The 22,788-nt window shown below is 45.8% G+C and overlaps 1 protein-coding gene across 1 annotated transcript in view; it reads left to right on the forward strand.

Annotated features, from left to right (window-relative positions):
• Positions 1 to 22,788, forward strand: part of sptbn5 (spectrin, beta, non-erythrocytic 5) — a 311,695-nt gene that overhangs the window by 266,904 nt on the left and 22,003 nt on the right. Inside the window, exons 42-53 of the mRNA XM_059987546.1 lie at positions 1,049 to 1,167; positions 2,655 to 2,769; positions 4,336 to 4,449; positions 5,605 to 5,726; positions 8,104 to 8,266; positions 10,520 to 10,708; positions 11,435 to 11,512; positions 12,809 to 12,981; positions 13,897 to 13,987; positions 19,291 to 19,437; positions 20,501 to 20,638; positions 21,318 to 21,574. Coding sequence (XP_059843529.1) covers positions 1,049 to 1,167; positions 2,655 to 2,769; positions 4,336 to 4,449; positions 5,605 to 5,726; positions 8,104 to 8,266; positions 10,520 to 10,708; positions 11,435 to 11,512; positions 12,809 to 12,981; positions 13,897 to 13,987; positions 19,291 to 19,437; positions 20,501 to 20,638; positions 21,318 to 21,574 — 1,706 coding nt within the window. The remainder of the gene's footprint in view (positions 1 to 1,048; positions 1,168 to 2,654; positions 2,770 to 4,335; positions 4,450 to 5,604; positions 5,727 to 8,103; positions 8,267 to 10,519; positions 10,709 to 11,434; positions 11,513 to 12,808; positions 12,982 to 13,896; positions 13,988 to 19,290; positions 19,438 to 20,500; positions 20,639 to 21,317; positions 21,575 to 22,788) is intronic.

The raw sequence follows: 22,788 nt of genomic DNA on the forward strand, positions 1-22,788 counted from the left end.
TTCAGTGCATCGTTTCATAGCTCTTCTGTTTACTGAATCTTATCAGTTGGTAAGGGCAAGTCAATGGTGCACCAGTTGGCAGACTCACAGAGACCTGGATTTCACCCATGCGGAGATCACACAGTCTCTCTGTGACCTTCCACACCAGGTAGGTCAGCTGACTGTTGTACATGATCATGCAGGATAAGTGAAAAGAAAGGATTGAAGGGAAGACAGTGGGCATGTGAGGGAGGAGCTGTGGGGCTTTGGGAAATGGGATTGAATGGAATTCACACAAAAAGCACTAGAGGATTTCCGCAGGTCAGCAGCACCTGTGGAAGGAAGTGGACATTTGATGCATCAGCCCAAGGAGCTTCATCTGGAAAGCAAGAGGAGAGGACCAGTATAGTCTCTTTCTGTGTCAACTATTCCATTCAGAAACGTGGGTCTATTTGGCAACAGCAGGATGATGGATGCCAATATTCAGTGGTTTTCCTACCTGCTGCGCCCAGCAAGCAGCAATGCTAGAGCTGAGTACATCTCTAACTCTCACTATGATGTCCATTAAACTCGACATTGTTCCCCTCTTTCAGCTGTTGTGAACCAGGTACCAATGAGTGATGTATTCTTGAGAGAGTTGAACTATAGTATGTGTTCTCTAGTCACTTTTTACTTCTTAACAGTTAGCTGAGTGATGGCTGAAGCAGTCAGGGTTCGGTGAGATTCAAGTCCAGTGATTAGTTTAACTGAGTGTTGTATCTGGGATTGGGGAATTGAGGGCACTAATGAGCTTAGTAAAGTCTGATCAATGAGATCACGTCAATGACCACGTCAGCTCATTGGAAGTGTATTGTTGACGTCCCTCCTTTTGGGAAATTTAAGCAGTTGCCATCTAACGGGGTGGGGGGGAACGACAGTATTACAAAATACCTTGTTTATCTTCTGAAAAGTAAGAATAGAGGAAATATCCAGGAGCTCAGCATCAATGACATTTCTTTACAAATGACCCATGTCAGGGGACGGATAATTTGGTATTCAGTTATTGACCCAAGTCTGTGATCTTCCACAGGACGTGACAGTAGACGATGCTCACATCCGGACCATCAACAGCCTGGCCACCCACCTGGAGAGGCAGAATAAAGATGATGTCCCAACGGTTCTCCGACGCAAACAACAGCTAAATGAAAGGTTGCTCTGCCTCCCTCACATTTTGTTTGCAGACAAGCTGTCAGAGCCTGCAGCAAAGCTTACAACACACCCACTAGGACGTCTATGCTGAGATATCTGTTAAGCAGTTGCAATAGGAACTTTGATTGACCTTCATTAGGGTGGGGATATAGTGGAAGGGACCTAGACAGGGGCTCTCTTCCAAACTGCAATCCAGAAAGCAATTGATGACTAGTTGTGACTCCCCTGGTGGTCGCATGCTGAAACATTCCGGTTCAGAAGCTCGAGTTTGGGCCTCTCTGATTTGTCTAACCCTGGGCTATGAACGAGAGTAGAAACAGACATTTAGCCCTGTCATTCAACGGCATTACTGGCTCATCTGATCTTGGCCTCAAGTGCTCTCTTGTTCCTTGCTTAATTCCAGAAGATTTCTGCACAGTCCATAATCAGAGTATTTTAATGGAACTGTCAACTGTTTTCAAATGAACTCCAGAGAGCAGACTGGGCAATCAGCCGAGCAGATTCCACCTCTCCTAGTGCCCAGTGATTTATGAGAAGTGCAGTTTCTCTCTGCAAGAGGCAGGCCAATGTACTCAAACAGAAGCCAGAAACCATATGATCATAGTTCACACTTCCTGAGCAGGGACAGAGGCTTCAAATACACTCCACCTACACACTGCAGGCAGTGCAGACATTCACCAAACTGGATTATTTTGAGGGAGCATTGAGCAGTTTAGGTCTAAGCTGTCTGCAATTTAGAAGAATTAGACCTGATCTTGTAGTGACTAAGAGCTTTATCAAGGTAGATACAGAGAGGATGTTTTCATTGGTAGGAAAATCTAAAATGGAGCCATAGTCTCAGGTTTGCATAAAGGCCAGTGAATGTCTGGAATTCTCCTCCCCAGAGAACACTGGATGTTGGGTCATTAAGAATGTTCAAGGTTGAGGTCAATAGATCTGTGGATTACAGAACAGCCTTTGGGAAATCAGGGCTGAGGTAAAGCTGACATCAGCCACGATCTGGTTGAATGGTAGAGCAGGCTGAAAGGCACGATGACCAGCATCCTTGTATTGTTACACAGTGTCAGAGATGCAAAGGCAGCTCCAAGTAATTAATCATGTTCACTTTCAAGAAGGGAAAGGGAAATTTCAGATTCACGGTACAACTTCCACGTAGATTCTATTTTCTCCTCTCGTGGAATCTCCCCAACCTCTTCATGCCTCATCATCATGCTCTCCCTTTGTCCCCTACCCCACTCTCCACACTCATTCCCCTCTTTTTCAATATTGCTCCCTCCTTCACCCTCTCCCTCATCCCTCTCTTTGCCCCAATCCCCTCTCTCCCTGCAACCCACAATGTGCCTGTCCTGCCTTCCTTTTCTACTTCCCCTGTCCCCCATTCTCCTTTCATCCATGCCTGCTGTTCTCTACCCCATGGAGGCAAAGTGAGGAAGGGATCTATTGTCTCACTCTGTTTCCAGCTTGTCTTACCTACTGACTCCTTTCAGGTGGAACAAGTTCCAGGGGAATTTGAATAAGTACAAGAAACAACTGGCTGCTGCTTTGGAGGTTCATGCCTTAATCAGAGAAATGGATGAAATTAAAGAAAGAATGGATGAGAAGGTGAGAAGTGTGTGAATGGGCCGTGGCCGATCTCTATCAGCTCCTCAGCTGGGAGAAGCACCCATCCACAGACTAAAACCACATTTGTTTTATATTCATTCAAGGAAGGTGGGCTTTGCAGCCTGAGCCAGCTTTTAATTGCCATCTCAAGTTGCTCTTGAAAAAATGGCTGTGAGCTGCCTTCTTGAATTGCTTCAGTGTGGATATGTCCACACCGCTGTTGGGGAGGCACCTCCAGGGTTTTGACCCAATGAAGTACTTTACTCAATGGACTAATATATCTCCAGGTCAGAGAGGTGTATGGCTTCAAGGGCAATTTCCAGGTCTCAGTGTTCCCATGTCTTTGCTACCACTTTCCTTCAGGCTGGTAGAGGTCATGGCTGTGGAAGGTGCTGTTGAACAACTTGCTGAGTTGTTGCAATGTTTCCTGGAGCTGGTCAGTAGTGGAGTGAGTGAGTGGGGTGCCTGTCAAGCAGGCTCTTATATCCTGTATGGCAGTAAGCTTCTTGTGTGTGCATGCGCCCTTAACTCCTGGTGGAGTCGTCAGGGCGCCGTCATGACAAGCTTTTTGCACCGATCTTTTTGGTGATTGCTCATCGTACGGCGTGTCTTGGGCATCTGAAACCTGGTGGAGCCCATCCCTCTCCAGATTTTTTTTTACGAGGTCGAGTTGCTAGCTCGACACTCAACCCAGGCACGGATGGAGCAGGCCGGATTCGAACTCGGGACCTCTCACCCCAAAGTCCAGCGCTGATGCCACCAGCCGGCGTAAGTAAGCTTCTTAAAAGTTGTTTAAAGCAAACTCATCCGTGCACGTGGAGGGCGTTTCATTACGTGTGTAAAGACCAAAAAATATCTTGCACGTGGGACCCGGACCACATGCAAAGAAGGTAGAAGATGCCCCTCATCCATTGAGAAGGATGGTGCTAGTTCCTGAGTTCTACACCACATGAGGTCCTCCCCCATGTTATGTAGCAAGGGCTTACTGTTCCACCAGAGCAAGAGAAGTGGGAGAAGTGGTTTTCCTTTCCTCTGTTACAGGAGAATGTCCTCTTGTTTGTTATTTTAGGGTGGCACAGTAGTGTGGAGCTTAATGTACAGCACCAGCAACTGGGGTTTAATTCCCACCGCTGATTGTTCTCCCCATGACCGGGAGGGTTTCCTGCCGCATTCCCAAGATGTACGGATTAGTTTGATCACACGGGTGATGCTGGCTCGGTGTGCAGTAATAGATTTGTCTGTAGAGATAAGCCAGTCCTCTCAGCCTGTGAGCTCCTGCCACCCAATCACACCCGTGTGACCAACTAACCTACCAACCCGTACGTCCTTGGAATGTGGGAGGAAACCAGAGCACCCGGAGGAAATCCAGACTGTCACGGGGAGAACGTACAATCTCCTGACAGGCAGCGACAACTCACTGGCATACCACGCCATTCCTAAATCTCAAAATAAATCTGTGTCAACATACTCTGGTTTAAGTGTAAACCTGATTTCATGGGCCCCCATATGCAAATATCACAACAGCTCTGAGCAAAGCCAACTGAAATTGTCCATTTCTCTTGACAGAGTTTGATGATGCAAGGATTTGACTATGGCCGGGATGTGGAAAGTGTGGAAAAGCTGATAAGGAGACATAAAGAAACTGAGTTGGAAATCAAAGTTATCCGGGACAAGACGGAGGTAAATTCGGCAAGCTGAGTCAAAGATAGAGTGAAGTTGGCCTTCGGGCCCTGGTTCCGAAGAAAGATGCCCCCTATTGTTTTTACCCAATACTCCTTTTCCCCCCATACCTGAGAAGTGGTTCCACAGTGACCAACAAAGTGTCCATCTGATGATTCTGCAAGTTTGACTTGAAAGTGAATGTTAGCAGAGGGGATCACCACAGCAGACTCGAATATTAACCTTACTGACCACTAAAATCTACAAATGAAGAACACCTCTGTGTATTCCAAACCACTCCTTATCTAATTGCTTACTATTGAAATGCAGGGATGTGATAGTTTTGTATGACAGGATCCCACAGCTAGCAGTATGGTAATTACAGGGTCATTAGTATGAGGTGTTAGACATTGGCTTAATGTGTCATAGTGTCCCTTAACCTGAGAGAGCAGACAGTCTCAATTTAATGTCTTACTCAAAAGAAAGTACCAGCAAATTACAATACCTACTCTCTCGGCCCGCAAATATATTTGTGTAGATTTATTCCCTAATGGGACCTGAAACCACAAACCTCTGGCCAGGATTGTTACCAGTGAACCGTGGCCTGATTATGTTTCTGGTAAAAAGCCTCAGTCAGTGACGATACAAATATTTGCAATGAAGGCTCAGTTTAATGTGTGCTGCCAGTACAATTCCCTGCCAATATTGCAGTTTCTCATTTCCTGCTTTGACGCTGGATTCCAACCATGGTCTTGAGATCAAGTGTGAACAATTATCATTAACTGAGGGTCACCAGAACTCTCCTCAGACTCCTGCCCACAAGATCTAGCATTTTGTTGTCAATTAGTAAGGTCAAGGCTTGGAAAGGAATTCCTTTCATCTCGCTCTACCCTTCCCTCTTTAATCAATACTGCCTGTGTAACTGGTGTGGGAACAGCTTAGGCAGCACAGGGCCAAGTATGAAATAACCTCGTACTGTGCAAGGGTGGGATTGCAATCAGTGTACACTGACTCTTGTTGCGTTACCCGCAGAGGGTACAAGGCTGGGCCCATGCCCTGTGTGCTACCTCGTGCTGAGGACGATAACCCTGTGTCTGCATACCCCACTTCCCCTGGAGCCGAGATCCAACTGGAATTGTACAGCCATTAACTTGCTTGTTTGTGTATCTGAACTAGGCACTGGAAGCTGACGCTCGGCATCTGTGCGAGTGCCATTTTCCATTATCAGATAAGCTCAGCCTGAAGAATGCCGAGATGCAGGACAGCTGGTTTCAGCTGAAGGAGAAAGCCAAGCAGCGGTGAGTTCCCACCCCGAAATACAGATACGCAGAAAGAGCAATCGTTTTCTGTCTTTTCACATTGAAAACTGGCATATTATTTTTGAAAACAATATCGGAAACATATTAGCCACATCGTGCTACACCCCTCCTCAGTCCACCAATCAGCTTGTTCCTTTCCTCTCCTCGCTATGATGGCCAATCACATCTATTCACTCTCAGTCCTTATACAGGTGTTTCAAAATGGCGACAATTACTTTCCTTGCACGATGCTTTTCGACCTGCTGATTTCTTCCAGCAGGTTGTGTGTTGTTCCTGATTGCAGTATCGGGAGATGCTTCTGTCTCCCTAGACGTGATTTTCTCTACTTTTATCAAACCTCCTCTTTCTCCTGTCTACCATCATCAGCCAAACAATTTCTATTCTGGAACCATACTGGTCAATTTCTTTTCTGTCCCCTCCCTATGCCCTTTCCATTCTGTCCCCAGCTGGTGTACTTGTACTGTGTCTGAGCCAGTGTAGCTTCCTCACTATTACTGTGTGCCACGTACTCACAAAATGCTCTGTCATTTTCCACATCTGTACTCCGGTCTCTCTTCCTGAGCACCCTTCATGTAAGTGAACATGGCAAAAGATCTGCAGATGCTGAAAATCTGAAACAAAAGCAGAAAGTGCTAGGGGAACATGACAGCTTCTGTTGAAAGAGAAATAGTCAAAGCTCCCAATTTCTCTTCTGCTGAAAACACATTTTCATCTCTCTTTTTCTCAATTCTGATGAATGATTGCCAGTCTGAAATGTTCAAAGCTCTACTTTCTGCAGAGACTGCCTGATCTGCTCAGTGTTTCTGGCATTCCATGATACTGTTTCTGCTTATTCTTTATTCAAAATTGTATCACTTTGTTTATTCATTATGTGCTGCGTCGTATGACATGGGTGATCACGGTCTTTCCAAGATCACAATTGTTCTTGGCAACTTTTTCTACAGAAGTGGTTTGCCATTGCCTTCTACTGGGCAGTGTCTTTACAAGACGGGTGACCCCAGCCATTATAATTTCTCGTCAGAGGTTGTCTGCCTGGCGTCAGGGATCATATCACCAAGACTTACGACATACACCAGCTGCTCCCATGGGTTCTCGTGACCTGATTTTATTTTGGGGGGAGGGGCTATGCCTTGACCAAGGGTGACCTGCAGGCTGGCAAAGGGAAGGGGCACTTTACACCTCCTTGATACACATGAAACTTGTGCAGGGTTGAAAAATTGAATGGCGGCTGCTCTCTAGCACATTGGTCTTGAGTGTGCTAACCGTCGGTTTGTGTACGTCGCCAAGACACACCTCTCCTATCACCACCCAGCCCAGATCCAGGCGTTGCGCAAAGGGGGCGTCGTGTGGTCCATTGACCTGCTGCCTAACCTTGTGCACCCGGAGAACATCTCTTCCTAATAGCAGGAGTATTTCTGCTTTTGGATCCAGTTCTGGGATGTGTTTGGCGATGTGGCGGAGATGTGGCTGGTGTAGCACGCACTTGGCGTCGGGATCTCAGTGCGGTTATTCAAAATTTCATTGCACCGAGGCATTCTGGTGGGAGGTCCGTCATACGTTGAACTTCCAACTTGCCTCGCAGTTTCCTGCAGGTTACACATTTATGAAGTACTGAATTGATCAGTGTTTTACCTCCCAAGATCCACAGTCCTGCTGCCCTTATTGCTCCTTCTGTCAGGTGACGGCCCTGATGCTTTACCTGTTCGTGGTGATGGCGAGTGAGCAGTAAGGACACATGGCTGTCTTTGGGCAGGATTACTGGGCTCTTTTCTGCAGTAGATTTTACGTCAACCAGATCTTGCATTTCTTCAGCATCTTCTATGAACTCTGCTTCCACCCTGGCAGCTTCTTCTTCTCGTTCCAGTGTCAGCACTTCTAACTCTGCTGCTATCCTTGTCCTTTCCAGCTGGTTTTCAGCTTCTCTGGCAGCCGCTTCCATTTTCAAATCTGCTTCTTGTCTGGCGTAGCGCAGTCGCACCCTGGCGGCTTCTGCCTTAGCTCTTGTATGGGCGGCCTTACTTGATGATGTCTTACTGCCCCCCCCCCCTCGCTGGATGGCAACGACTTGACGCTGGATCGAGTTGCCATTGCAGCACTTGAAACACCTGATAATCCCGCTTTTTCACTGTAGTGTTCTCGCTCGGCGTGTAAGATAACGCGGAACTAAACACCGAGATAAACCTTTGTCAATGACGACAGGATCCCAGTTCCGCGTTATCTTACACGCCGAGCGAGAACACTACAGGCACCTTACACCTCCTTTAGTAGGGAAGTTGTACCACTGTGTTCAATTTAATCTGCTGCTTGTTATTTTCCTCCACACCGTTAAGCTTCTTCTGATTTCTTTCTTTTCCAGAAAGGAGAAACTAGAAGCTTCCTACCAGCTTCAGAAGTTCAACAGAACGCTTCGAGAACTGCTGGACTGGGCACAGTTGCTAAAGTCTCTGATGGGAGAAGGTAGACTGCCAAAGAGTAAACAGGAAGCCGAGATCATGATAGAGGAGCACCAAGAGAGAAAGGTAAGGACACAGCCAGGAAGCTGGTCACACTACCTCATTGCACCATAACCAAGCAACACAGCTCAAAAACAGAACTGAACTACATCTATCTGCCTATACGTGGCCTGTGTTCCTCCATTCTCTGCCTGTGCATGTCCTTGTCTACACGTCAGCTTCTATCACCACCCAAGGCAGCACCTACCACTCTCCGTGCAAAAGAAAACCTGCTTCATGCCCCCCCCACCATCTCACCTTAAAGCTTTGCACTCATCTTTGACATAGCCACTCCAGGAAAGAGATTCTGGTTCTCTGATCTACCCCGTCCAAGCCTCTCATACTTCTATAAATCTCCTCAGCCTCCAACATTCCAGAAAATAAAACAAGTTGTCCAAACTTTCTTTACAGCACACATCCTCCAATACAGGCAACATCCTGCCAACCCTTTTCTGCAGCCTCTCCAAAGTCTCCACATTCTTCCTGTAATGAGGTGACTAAATGATGTTGGTAATGATGGTGTTTGTTGGGGATCTGACAGCATCCTGGGACTACTCCTCAGGACTGTCCCGATTTGCCTGGAGCTAGTTCCTTTAACAGTGACACTCTGTGAGTTATCAGATTTCAATGCAGCTTAAAATGTGCTTTGCCTCCCGTCAAACACAGCTGAGTGAGGTACTGTGGGTGCTGAGACAGGAAGAAACAAGTCCTGCATTTCTGGGTTTGTTTCATTCAACAATGAAGGAGAAGTGCTGGTGCAGAAAGAGACGGAATAACACTGAGATTGACAGGAACATTGCTTAAGCTCAAAGCTGCCTGGAGAAGGAATAAAGCGAACAGCGTTTTGGCACATGTGGCTACAACGGGTGGTGTAGGGAAGGAGGGTTCTGGGAGTTCAAGAGAGAATCTGCATAGAACCATAGAACATTACACACAGAAACAGGCCCTTCGGCCCTTCTTGGTTGTGCCGAACCATTTTTCTGCCTAGTCCCACTGACCTGCACCTGGACCATATCCCTCCATACACCTCTCATCCATGTACCTGTCCAAGTTTTTCTTAAATGTTAAAAGTGAGCCTGTATTTACCACTTCATCTGGCAGCTCATTCCACACTCCCACCACTCTCTGTGTGAAGAAGCCTCCCCCCCCCCCATGTTCCCTTCAAACTTTTCCCCCTTTACCCTTAACCCATGTCCTCTGGTTTTTTTCTCCACTAGCCTCAGTGGAAAAAGCCTGCTTGTATTCACTCTATCTATACCCATCATAATTTTATATACCTCTATCAAGTCTCCCCTCATTCTTCTACACTCCAGGGAATAAAGTCCTAACCTATTCGACCTTTCTCTGTAACTCAGTTTCTCAAGTCCCAGCAACATCCTTGTAAACCTTCTCTGCACTCTTTCAACCTTTTTACTATCCTTCCTGTAATTCGGTGACCAAAACCGCACACAATACTCCAAATTCCGCCTCACCAATGCTTTATACAACCTCACCATAACATTTCAGTTCTTATACTCAATACTTTGATTTATAAAGGCCAATGTACCAAGTGCTCTCTACCTGTGATGCCACTTTTAGGGAATTTTGTATCTATATTCCCAGATCCCTCTGTTCTACTGCACTCCTCAGTGTCCTACCATTTACCCTGTATGTTCTACCTTGGTTTGTCCTTCCAAAATGCAATACCTCACATTTGTCTGTATTAAACTCCATCTGCCATTTTTCAGCCCATTTTTTCAGCTGGTCCAAATCCCTCTGCAAGCTTTGAAAACCTTCCTCACTGTCCACTACACCTCCAATCTTTGTATCATCAGCAAATTTGCTGATCCAATTTACCACACTATCATCCAGATCATTGATACAGTTGACAAATAACAACAGACCCAGCACTGATCTGATACGGGTTGCACAGGTTGTTCTGTGGCTCAATGCTACAGTGCACATTGCTTGTACTGTATTGTAGCCCAGTTCCTACGGAGGGTGTACAGAAAAGGACAAGAATGTTGTCAAATGTAATGGACGTGATCTATGAAGAACTGAAAATGACTGGAATAGCGGTGAAAGTGTAGAATTATTGGATAATTAAAATGTCTAGTCTGCAACAGTTGGAAGATTCCCACGTTCCAACTTTCCACCTGTTTTACTAATAGTGGTGTTGCTGTTGGAGAAAACCATTAAGAAACATTGGTGTACATTTGTGTGTGTTCATATGAGGTCGTGTGTCTTTGTGCGTTCTTGCGTGCATTTGTGAATGTGACCATCTTTGTTTCTATCTCTTAGACTGAGATCCAAGCTAGAGGAGAGCGTTTTGATGCTGTGAGGAACGTTGCTGCTGAGCTGGTAGCTGCAGGACACTACGCATCACTGGACATCAAACAGTCCCTTTCCAAGGTGGAAGAGACCTGGACAACTCTAGGTGGGGCCTGGCACGACCGCAGCAACAAGCTGGCAGAGGCGTTTGATTTACAGGTACTGGCAAGGCAGTGCAGCATACCAGCTGCGTTCATCTTGTCTGGTGTATTCAGGGATTCATTTTCTTGCAAATTAAAGAGAAACATTCTGCACTTTATACAAAGGTTAAAGACCCTGATCTATGCAACTGGACCAGGTAATATTCCCATGACAGGGAGAATCTAACACTGCGCATATGACAAGTAAAGCTCTGGAATCCATGATCACTTGTAATCTTGATCGGTGGTATTTGCTGACATGGTGTAGGGGAATGGGGAGACGAGGTAGATTAGATGCTGAGGATGTTGTAAATAACAATTTTCTGTCTCTGATGGCTTGAAGTGAACTTCCAGAAGTCTTCTGACTACTTTGGGCTGAGGTCATGCATGCATCGAGTGTATTTGCAGTTATACAAGGTGTGAAGCTCTTTCACACTATGTGAGCAGCCATCATAAATTGGCTGTTTCTGGGGCAATGTGAGCTGCTGCCTGCCTGGGCCTAGCTTCACATTCAGTTCTTTATTCCTCGTCCACATTGTGTGCATAGCAAAGTTGCAGGATCAAGGATGAATTATTTGACAAACATAACCAATACTGCACCCTTTAATGGGTCCTTTATTCCTGCTCGGAGTCAAAAGCTACGCAATATACAGTAACAAACCATGTAACTTAGAGTGGATAGCGAATGATGGGACATAACCGTGAGCTGAGTTCTCCTGCAATGATGAGGCTTGTATCTTTGCAGGTATTCTATGGCTACGTGGAACAGAGTGAGACCTGGCTGAGCAGCAAGGAGGCGTTCCTGGCCAATGAAGACTATGGGGTAAGTTTTCAGCCTTGTGTTATTGAACAGGTGGTGGGAATTAGAATCAAAAAGCAAAAGAAAAGCTGCAGTTGCTGGCGAACTGAGATGAAAAATAGGAAACACAGGAAACACTCAGCAGGTCAGGCAGCACCTGGGGAAGGAGAGATCCAGAGGTTCAGAAATGTTTTAATTCCAAAGTCCAAATCATTCATGTAAATTCTGAATAGCAATGATCCCAGCATGAATGCCATTAGCCCTTACTCTCACTCTCTGTTTCCTGTCTTGTGGCCCAAGAGCAATCCATTCTGCAACTCGTGAGCTGACTCATAGTGCAGCAGGTTACACGTTAGTGTGGATAGATGATTGCTTGGCTAACAGGAAACCAAGAACAGGCATGATTTGCTCTCTGCAACACACACGCACACTCTCTCTCTCTCTCTCTCTCTCTCACACACACACACACACACACACTGTCTCACACACACACTCTCTCTCTCACACACACACTCCACTCTCTCTCTCACACACACACACACACACACACACACTCTCTCTCACACACACACACACACTCTCTCTCTCACACACACACTCTCTCTCTCTCACACACACACACACTCTCTCTCTCACACACACACACACTCTCTCTCTCACACACACACACTCTCTCTCTCTCACACACACACTCTCTCTCTCACACACACACACACTCTCTCTCTCACACACACACTCTCTCACACACACACACACACTCTCTCTCTCACACACACACTCTCTCTCTCACACACACACACACTCTCTCTCTCTCACACACACACACACTCTCTCTCTCACACACACACTCTCTCTCTCACACACACACACACACTCACACACACAGACACACACATTCTCTCTCTCTCTCTCACACACACACACACACACACACACACACACTCACACACACAGACACACAGACACAGACACACACACACACACACACACACACACACACACAGACACACAGACACACACACACACACACACACACAGACACACAGACACACACACACACACACACACACACACACATGCGGCATCTGTGAAAAAGAGTCAATCTGGGAGGCAAGATGTAACTTGTAGTGCGTCATAGAGGGTCACAAGTTTACACAAAGGCCCCATCACAAGGCAGCCTACCTCCTTAAATGGAATTAATAATATATTTCTCCAGTATGTCATTTACTATCTGAGTGAAGCAAGTCTCCACATACAACTTCTAGAGAAAGGATCTGAAGCCAGATTTTCTTCTGTTTTGTCCTTGTTGTGCTGCTCCAGGATTCCCTGCCCAGGGTAGAGAACTTGCAGCAAAAGCACGAACAGTTTGAGAAAGCTGTGGAGGCCCAGCTGGAGAAGGTAAACACGATGGAGAGGTTCGCTCTGCAGCTGAAGCAGGACAAGCACTCGGATTCTGCTCAGATCATCTCCAAATGCCAGGCGATCCTACAGAGGTACGATGCACAACCACGATCATAGCTCCTGAGCTGCTTAGCTAGGTGGCATTACGGACAGTCCTGCTGCATGTGTCACCCCCTGTGGCCGTGGAACATGCACTGTGTTAGCCCATCTCAGTTCAGTCCCCACCTCTTGGCAGGGTAAAAGGTCAACCAGCATCTTTAGCAAAGCACACGAAATGCTGGAGGAACTCAGCAGGCCAGGCAGCATCAATGGAAATGAATAAACAGTCAATGTTCCAGGCCGAGACCCTTCATCAGAACTGGAAAGGAATGGGGAAGATGCCTCAATAGAAAGGTGGAGGGAGGGGAAAGAGAAGGTGATAGGTGAAACCAGGTGGGTGGGAAAGGTAAAGGGCTGGAGAAGGAATCTGATAGGAGAGGAGAGTGGACCATAGGAGAAAGGGAAGGAGGAGGGGCCTCAGGAAGAGATCATAGGCAGGTGAGAAGAGGTAAAGGCCAGAGTGGGGAATAAAGGAAGAAGGGAACGGGGGAGATAAATTTTTTTTACCAGAAGGAGAAATCGATATTCATACCATTATATTGGAGGCTTCCCAGATGAAATACAAGGTGATGCTTTGCCAGAGTCTTTACCCTGATTGATACTACATCAGAACAAGGTAAAAACAGTAAATATTATAAGATATAATATTCCTCTTGTTATATAATAATTGTTAAGATATTGTTCTCTTGTTAAGATATAATATTATCTCTTGTTTTCTTTTCTTGCACTGTTCTTACCAGTAGTCAAGAACACTATCCTCTGAGTCAAAATGTGCTCAGAGTATGTTCAGCAACCTCTCTGACCTCCGCCCTTCCCTCTCTCAAGCTTTAAAGCAATAGTTCTGTGTCTGGTTGTTGCCTATTGCAATGCATTCATGGGTTTTCATTTTTATTGCTTTTGTCTCCCAGAAAACAAAAGTTACTGGAAAACTGTGAGCATCGTAGGAAGCTCCTAAACCAGTCCAGACAGCTGCAGTTTTTTCTAAGAAGCTCCTATGAGGTAAAGAGCACCTTTACATCACCAAAGTACCACTAGTTCAAAGTTCAAAGTAAATTTATTATCAAAGTATATATACAGTATGTCACCATAGGCAGCCCTGAGATTCATTTTTTTGTGGGCATACTCAATTAATCCAATAACCATAATAGTATCAATGAAAGATCGCACCAATTTGAGCATTCAACCAGTGTGCAAAAGACACAAACTGTGCAAATACAACAAAAATTAACAATAAATAAATAAATAAATAAATAAATAGATAGATAGATAGATAGATAGATAGATAGATAGATAGATAGATAGATAGATAAATAAATAAATAAATAGATAGATAGATAGATAGATAGATAGATAGATAGATAGATAGATAGATAAATAAATAAATAAATAGATAGATAGATAGATAGATAGATAGATAGATAGATAGATAGATAGATAGATAGATAGATAGATAGATAAATAAATAAATAAGCAACAACTATCGAGAACATGAGAGAAAGAGTCCTTGAAAGTGAGTTGATAAGTTGTGGGAATGTAGTTGGGGTGACACAGTAGGTGTAGTGGTTAGCACAACACTACACAGTACCAGCGACCTGGGTTCAATTCTCACCGCTGTCTGTAAGGAGTTTGTACGTTCTGTCCGTGACTACGTGGGTTTCCTCTGGGTGCTCTGGTTTCCTCCCACAGTCCAAAGGTGTAGTGTTTGGCAGGTTAATCAGTCATTGTAAATTGTCTTGTGATTAGGCCAGGATTAGATTGGGGGTTACTGGGCGGTGCAGCTGGAAGAGCCCGAGGGATTAGGAGGGGCTGTTCCGTGCTTTATCTCAATGACGACGAGGCCAGTGAAGTTCAAAATGAGTGAAGCCAGAGAGAATTCAAATATTGTTAATAAACTGAGTTGATGTTCATCAGCATTAATGAATTGAATTCCTCCCGTATGTTTCATAAATGGAATAATACATCCAATAATGCAATCTCCATTTGTCTTAGTCTTGGGCCCTTTTTCTCCTGTATCATTGGAGTAGAATTAACTCCAAAAAATTATAATGAAGAAACCCAAAGAGTACAGAAAAATCTTAATGAATTAGTTGGCTAGGAATAAAAGAGACAAATAGATTTCAGTACAGAGGAGCTTGAGGTAATTAATTGTGGAAGGGCAAATGTGTGAAGGAGGTAAACAAGATGTGGGAAGGTACTGTGCATTCCAGGAACAGGGGACCATTGGATAAGTCAGCAAAGAGATTTACAAGTTTAAACGCATGTTGTTTAAATGACATGGATTTTAAAGACAGAGAATTCATAGCATCATCGAACTATATAGCATAGAAACTGTCTCTCATAAGCCTCGATCACACCGACCGTGATGATGGTTCAGGCAATGCCATTCATCTACATTAAACCAATATTCCCATGCCTTTCCTATCCATGTAATTGTTCAAATGCCTCTTAAACATCATTTTATCTGCTTCCACCACCTCCTTGTTCAGCCTATCCTTCAGATCTACTTTACACTTTTCCCCTCTCACCTTAAACCTGTGCCCTCTAGTTCCAGACCCCTTGCCCTGTTGTTGAGAAAATAAATTCTGACCATCTAGCCTATCTGTGCCCCTCATAAGTCTCTCTACGGTCACTTCTCAGTCCCTTATCTTCCCATGAGAATAACCGAACCGCTCCATTCCAGGTCAAGCCTGGTGGATCTTTTCTGCACTATCTCCATTGCTGCCACATCCTTTTCTGGTTAAATTCTACCTGCCACCACCCTTCCATTTTCCAGGTGATCTATGTGTCAATATATACTTGAACAACCTACAACTCTATCAACTTTTGTTAACTCCAAGCTTATGATCCAAACAACATACATTCATGGTGGAAATGCTGGTCAGAGCTGTGCTAGAGTCCTGGGTACACTTCTGTACAACTGATCTCAGAAAGGGTGCAATATCATCAGAAAAGACATAAAGAAACTTCACAAGGATGTCCTCAGGGCTGGAGAAGAGTAACTGTGAGGAAAGATTTTCTTGGCCTAGCTGTTTTCTTTGGAATACAAATGGCAAGTTCAATCAAGATATTATATTATTAAGAGCCAGAGATGGAACTATGAGGAGGATCTATTTCATTTAGTATGTAGGTTAACACTTCGATGTGTTGTCATATTAACTTCATCGGTGTGAGTATTCAAGAAGAGTTGAGGAATTTATTACACTCATAGTAAAGTGTCATAGAGTAATGCTGTACAGAAATGGCCCTTTGGCCCAACACATCTATGCTACTAAGATATTCAGCTAAGCTGGTCACATTTGCCATGTTTTGTTGCTGTAAACCAGAGGATCCCTACCTTTCTTAATCCACAGAGACTCACCATTAACCAAGGGCTCTGTGGAACCCCTGCTCTAAGCTTTCCTTATTCATGTGCCAGTCCAAATGTCTTTCAAATGCTGTATTGTATCTGCCTCGGCTACTTTCTCTGGCAATTTGGTCCGTACAAGCACCACCCTCTGTGTGAAGAAGTTGCCCCTCAGGTCCCTTTAAAATCCTCCCCTCTCACCTTAAACCCATGCCCTCTGGTTTTTGGATCCTTTTGTCTTGTACGTCATGTCAGCTGGAGAATTTAAATTTAAAGCAGGAGGGGTGCAGTAGTGTAGTGGTCAAGTTGCAAGCTTTGCAGATGGAGTTCTGGACCATTGACTTTGAGATGAGAGTTCAACTCCTGCCATGGTAGGTGTGAAGTTTTAAATATGATTAAATAAACCAGGAGCAAAAAAAAGTTTGTGTTGGCAGCAAAAGCTATCAGACTATAAAAATCCATTAATGTCCTTTAGGGAGGCAAGAAAAAAATCTTATTCTGGATTGACCTGTATGCGATTACAGACCACAAGTGTGGTTGACTCTTAACAGCATCTTCAGCTAGGCGTGGCACAGTAGTGCCCCTAATAGAGCCATTGCCTCTTAGCACCAGAGACCTATGTTCAATCCTAACCTTGGGATTTGAATGTTGTCCCTCTCACCCCTGGTACTCCAGTTTCCTCTCACATCCTGAGTACGTGCCGTTGTTTAGCTAATTGGCCACTAGGAAGTTGTTCCTACTCTGAAGGTGAGTGGCAGAATCCCAGAGCCGTTGATGGGAATACAGGGAGAACTACAAAAACATTTTAATATACGATTAGTCGTAGATGGTGGGTGTGGACCTGGTGGACAGAAAGCTTTGTTTCCATACTCTCTTTCCCTCTCTCTCTCTCCCTCTTTCTCTCTCTCTCTCTCCCTCTCTTTCTCTCCCTCTCTTTCTCCCCCCTCTCTCTCTCTCTCCCCCTCTCTTTCTCTCTCCCTCTCTTTCTCTCCCTCTCTTTCTCCCCCCTCTCTCTCTCTCTCTCCCCCTCTCTCTCTCTCTCCCTCTCTTTCTCTCCCTCTCTTTCTCCCCCCTCTCTCTCTCTCCCTCTTTCTCTCTCTCTCTCCCTCTCTTTCTCTCCCTCTCTTTCTCCCCCCTCTCTCTCTCTCTCCCCCTCTCTTTCTCTCTCCCTCTCTTTCTCTCCCTCTCTTTCTCCCCCCTCTCTCTCTCTCTCCCCCTCTCTTTCTCTCTCCCTCTCTTTCTCCCCCCTCTCTCTCTCTCTCCCCCTCTCTCTCTCTCTCCCTCTCTTTCTCTCCCTCTCTTTCTCCCCCCTCTCTCTCTCTCTCCCTCTTTCTCTCTCTCTCTCCCTCTTTCTCTCCCTCTCTTTCTCCCCCCTCTCTCTCTCTCTCCCCCTCTCTTTCTCTCTCCCTCTCTTTCTCTCCCTCTCTTTCTCCCCCCTCTCTCTCTCTCTCCCCCTCTCTTTCTCTCTCCCTCTCTTTCTCTCCCTCTCTTTCTCCCCCCTCTCTCTCTCTCTCCCCCTCTCTTTCTCTCTCCCTCTCTTTCTCTCCCTCTCTTTCTCCCCCCTCTCTCTCTCTCTCCCCCTCTCTTTCTCTCTCCCTCTTTCTCTCTCTCTCTTTCTCCCCCCCTCTCTCTCTCCCTCTCTTTCTCTCTATGGCTAAAGTTGGTGATGCTAGCTTCTGTCCATTCTGTGACCTCACTGGCACAGAAAGGTGACTGGCGCTCGACAGCAAATCGACTGCTGCATGATTCTAGTCGTTCGTTCAGGCAAGCTGAGAGTGATAACTCGGAGCATCCAAATGGCATTAACCATGTGTGGTATAAAGGAGCCCTGGTAAAACAGAAATCTGATTGAATCTGGCAGAGAAAAGTCCATGCTGAGTCAAACCTCATATGAAAGAAGGGAATTGTCATTGTTGAGGCCAATCATCCTAGCCTCTGAATCTTCTCATGCAAGGTCTGAGGCCCAGTCATCTTCATCAATGATCTTCCTTCCATCACAAGGCCAGAAGTAAGGTGTCCATGACAGTAATAGAGTACGGCAGCACAGAAGCAAGCCTTTTGGCCCACACAGGCCCTGCTGACCTGATCATCGGCCTAGTCCCATCTACCTGCATCTGGACCAAGTCCACTCACGACTCCTCAGAAAATGAGGCAATCTGTGTCAGCATGCAAAATCCCGGTGTGGGTGATAAGTACAACATTGACACAATGTGTTCCTAGTGATAGCCATCCCTAAAAGAGTCTGATCAGCTGGACTTGATCCTCAAACACCTTGTCATCACCATTCTGGGAATCTCCACTGTTTAAAATAAACACATCCGTACTTACAGAAGCAATAGAACGCTGGAGCAACCAAGTATCAACACGTACAGATTCCTCTCTCCAAGACACACCGTCCTTTCTTGGAAATATGTCATTGTTCTTCCAGAGGTTAACTACTGGAACTCCCTAACCAACAGCATAGTGTTGCATAAGTTGAAGATGTCTGCTCACTATTACTTTCTCAAGAATTTCATATCGTGAGTATAGGGTCTGTGTGCCAGAGAAATGCAGCTACTAAGTGTGTGGTCCATGCACCATGCACTTGTGGTAGTGGCTGCCTTTTCTGCGGTGCTGCACCTCGTGGGAGTGTTGGAGCTGGAGGCCCCAGTATTTCTGTCCTATGACACTGTATGTTCAGAAGAGCAGAGAGAGCAAACTTTGTGGAAAGACCATGTTCACTGAGCTACTTTTGTAGCATAAGAAGGCGGCAGCTATATTGTGCACAGAAAGCTCCCAGAGCCAGCAGAGTGACAAGGTAACAGGTTTCGAAGCTGTAGTTTGACAGATACACTCACCACGGGAAACGTTACTTTCATCCCAGAGGAACAAAGACTTGGGGGAAGAGAGGTCAGGCAAACGGCAAAGAGATGGGACTGTGTTAGTATTTTACCAATTGTTTTCTGCTGGTTTCTTCCAGGCTGTGTCATGGCTGAATGAAAAGATCAATGTTGCCCTGGACAAGAACTGGATGGACCCTAGCAACCTGCAGGGGAAACTTCAGAAGCACCAAACCTTTGAGGCTGAGGTCATGGCAAACCAAAACAGGATCCGGAGCATTGATGCAGTAAGAGTTTCTACGTGTGATTCTGCTACCAGCCCAGCCGAGGCACCCCCGCCCACTGCTTCAGCCACACACCTGCAGAACATTCACCCCTTCATTAATCTCCTTAGACGTGGAAGAATCATTTCCCTTTCCATTTCTTAATGGAATGTATATTTGTTGAGAATTTTTAAAGTATTTCCTTAAATGTTTGCCATTGTTTATGTAGCAGCCAACATTTTAATCTAATTCCTTTCTTAGCCAATTCAGTCCTCATGCCTATATAATAAGCTTTATTTTCGTTCCAAGTTTCCAATCAATTAAACAGATGTTCACTGACTGTAGACTCGACCTAGACAAATCTCCCAGAGAATTTCCACAACATATAAAGCTCTTGCAGCTGGTAGCTGAGGTGCTGAAATACCAGTACTGTGGGTCCTTGTCAAGGCCACAGGAAGAGCATTTAGGGAATGAGATTAACCAGTTACTTTTACAACATTTTGCTAATCTTGCTAATTCCCCCTCTCTTTCGCAATCCTGTCACATCAGTTAACTACCTTTATGTGCCGTGTTGTATTGACGTGGGCGATCATGGTCTTGGCAAACTTTTCTGCGGAAGTGCCTTATCCATTGCCTCCCTCTGAGCAGTGTCTTTCCAGGACAGGTGACCCAAGACGTTATCAATACTCTTCAGAGCTTGGCGTCGGTGGTCACATAACCAGGACTGCTGATATACCTCAGCTGCTCATACGACCATCCAACCCCTGCTCCCATGGCTTCACGTGACCCTGATCGGGAGGGAATAAGCTGCACCTTGCCCAAGAGTGACCCGCAGGCTCCCTTGTAGAGACGTGCCTCCACACTGCCGCCCAGTTATCATAACCCAACATTAACCAACTTAGATCACCCATCAGATTTCTCACAAGGAATTGGAAGCCCTCAGCATGCGGCCTTCAGATTACAGCTCTTTCTGTGCGGTGTGGGGCTGCCGGAAGCAAGGCTCAGCCTGTGGAGTGTGGGCTGGGGTCAGTGTCATTCTGCATGATGTGTGGGTGATACCCGTGTTCTGCACTGTACTCCATCGCAGGAAGGGGAGCAATTGGTTAACGAAGGACATTACGCAGTCGGTGAGATTGAGCCCAGGATTAAACAGATTCAGGACTTGTGGAAAGAATTGGTGCAGCACTGCAGTGAGAAGAAGTCGCAGCTGATGGACGCGCTGAAGGTACAAGAGTCTTGCTGGCCATTGATCCTGCAACATCTGCCCACAAAATCCACAGCCACTGTGCCCCAACATGTTAATGTAATTCCACATCCCCTCCGACACATCCTCTGTGTGAGAGTGCATGCAGCTGGGGTGTCAGCACCGGGAAAAGTCCTTGCCACTCGCTTCTCCTCTGCCTCAGATAATTGCACTCCGCACACACTTCCGGAAATGCTTTTGATAAAGGTTACCATATCAACCAGTGAAGCTTGCTTTGAATGAGCAGGCCCAGGCAGTTCTACTTCAACATCTGCCTGACCCCATCCATAATCAGATCACATCACATATTCCACATCACGAAGCAAAGCTTTCGATGCAACCAGTCATTTACAACCTCTAGCTGCATCAGATGGGAACTAAATAATCCCATGGGCCATGCGGAGCACAGCGCTCCAGGATGTTCCTCCCATTCTGGTCCCTAAAGTCAAAGTGACACATAAAAAGTTGAGAGCCCTTGTCCAGGGGAGGAAACATTGTCAGGATCTGTCTACTGGTGGGAAGGGACCAACTATACTGTGGCCAAGGGCTTGCGCACGCTAGGTGAGAAAGTGTTCATGGGAGGCAGGTGCCTGTATATGCCACTGCTGAGAGGGAGTTCCTGAGGTCAATCATTAACGTTTCCTTTTCTTTCATTGTGGAGGCCCTGAACCTACAGCGAAGTATTGAGGATGTGGAGGAGTGGCTCAGTGAGGTGGAGAAACAGCTGGATCATCCAGCCCACGGCACTGACCTGGTCTCCGTGAGGAACCTTCTCAACAAGCAGCAAGACCTGGAGGAAGATATCAACAACTACGTGGAAAGGATGCAGGGGCTTCTAGACCAATCTGAAGAGTTTGTTTGCAAAAAGCACTTCCTAGCTGAGGAAATTCGTGACAGAGTTGATATTGTACTGCAGAGGTAAGTTGAGAGATTGAGGCAGTCAGCATTGAACGCAAACGTGAAGGTTCGGGACATCAGCAAAGTAGAGGTACTGATGAAACGTTCGAGAGAGCCAAGGGAAAGGAGTTAAGGGTGTATGTGGATCAGTCTTGTTTTCCAGCCTAACCCTGTCTGATCCACCTTGTGCTTCACTAACATTACACAACTAATCTCTTTCCTCTTGATCAATATTCGTCCTTGGGATATCGACTATGTTAAAAAAAACTCTTTGAGTGCAAGATGTGGCTCCCTTTTCAATTCTCCATTCTACCTGGTATCCTACACTTCCTATGTTCCTCGATATCCTCAGTATTGTCTCCCCGTATTTCTGTCATGAACCCCACGCTCTGGTTTGAGTTTGGTAAAAGGTGCACAAGTGATCTGAATGTCCGTTCAGTGTCCTCCTTCACCAAGAGTGGCATGATTGTGCTGTCACTAACTGAGCGTGTGCTGTTCGGGACACAAGCCTAAAGTGATGCTGTCAGGTCCATCGGTTTGTAACTGTGCTGGAAGGAATAACCACAACACAGTATTTCTTGTTTAAATCTTCTTGACATTAAAATCATAGATAAGGTGAATGTGGGCAGTTTCTTTCCCAAGGAAAGGAATTTAAAAACAACACGGCGTAGATTTAAGGCGTAGAGAAGGGAAGGATTTGTATTGGAGCCGAGGTGCAGAGAGTGGGGTACACGTGGAACGGGCTGCCAGAGCAAGCAGTTGAGGCAGGTACAACAACTGTGCTGGGCGGCTAGTCTTCTCCTTGTTGGAGATAGCAGTTCACTGGTTCGGATGGTACTGACCACTCTATAGTCAATGCCTGGATGGTGTCCGGGTTTTGCTGCATGGGTTACAAAGCTACAAACAGAACTGATCTTTGTGAAATCATGAGCAAAATCTTCATTTCTGACCTTATGCTGGAAGGAAGGAATCAGCTGTAGATGGCTCCTGTGGAGATGCCCGAGACTGGATGAGTAACCTTCAACAACCACAAACAGCTTTCTTTGTGTGAGGTATGACCACAACCATCATCCTGATCTGCATTAATCTCAGGTTTACCAGGGATCTCCGACGCTACACTGGGTGAAATGGTGCCTCCATGCCCAGGGCAGTCACTCCCACTCCACCTCTGATCCAATCAGACAGCTGCTGGTCTCCTCACTGCCTGTGACACAGTTACATTCCTCAGTGTTGGG

The sequence above is a fragment of the Hypanus sabinus genome, chromosome 2 (genome assembly GCF_030144855.1).
Source record: "Hypanus sabinus isolate sHypSab1 chromosome 2, sHypSab1.hap1, whole genome shotgun sequence".
Taxonomy (NCBI): Eukaryota; Metazoa; Chordata; class Chondrichthyes; order Myliobatiformes; family Dasyatidae; genus Hypanus; species Hypanus sabinus.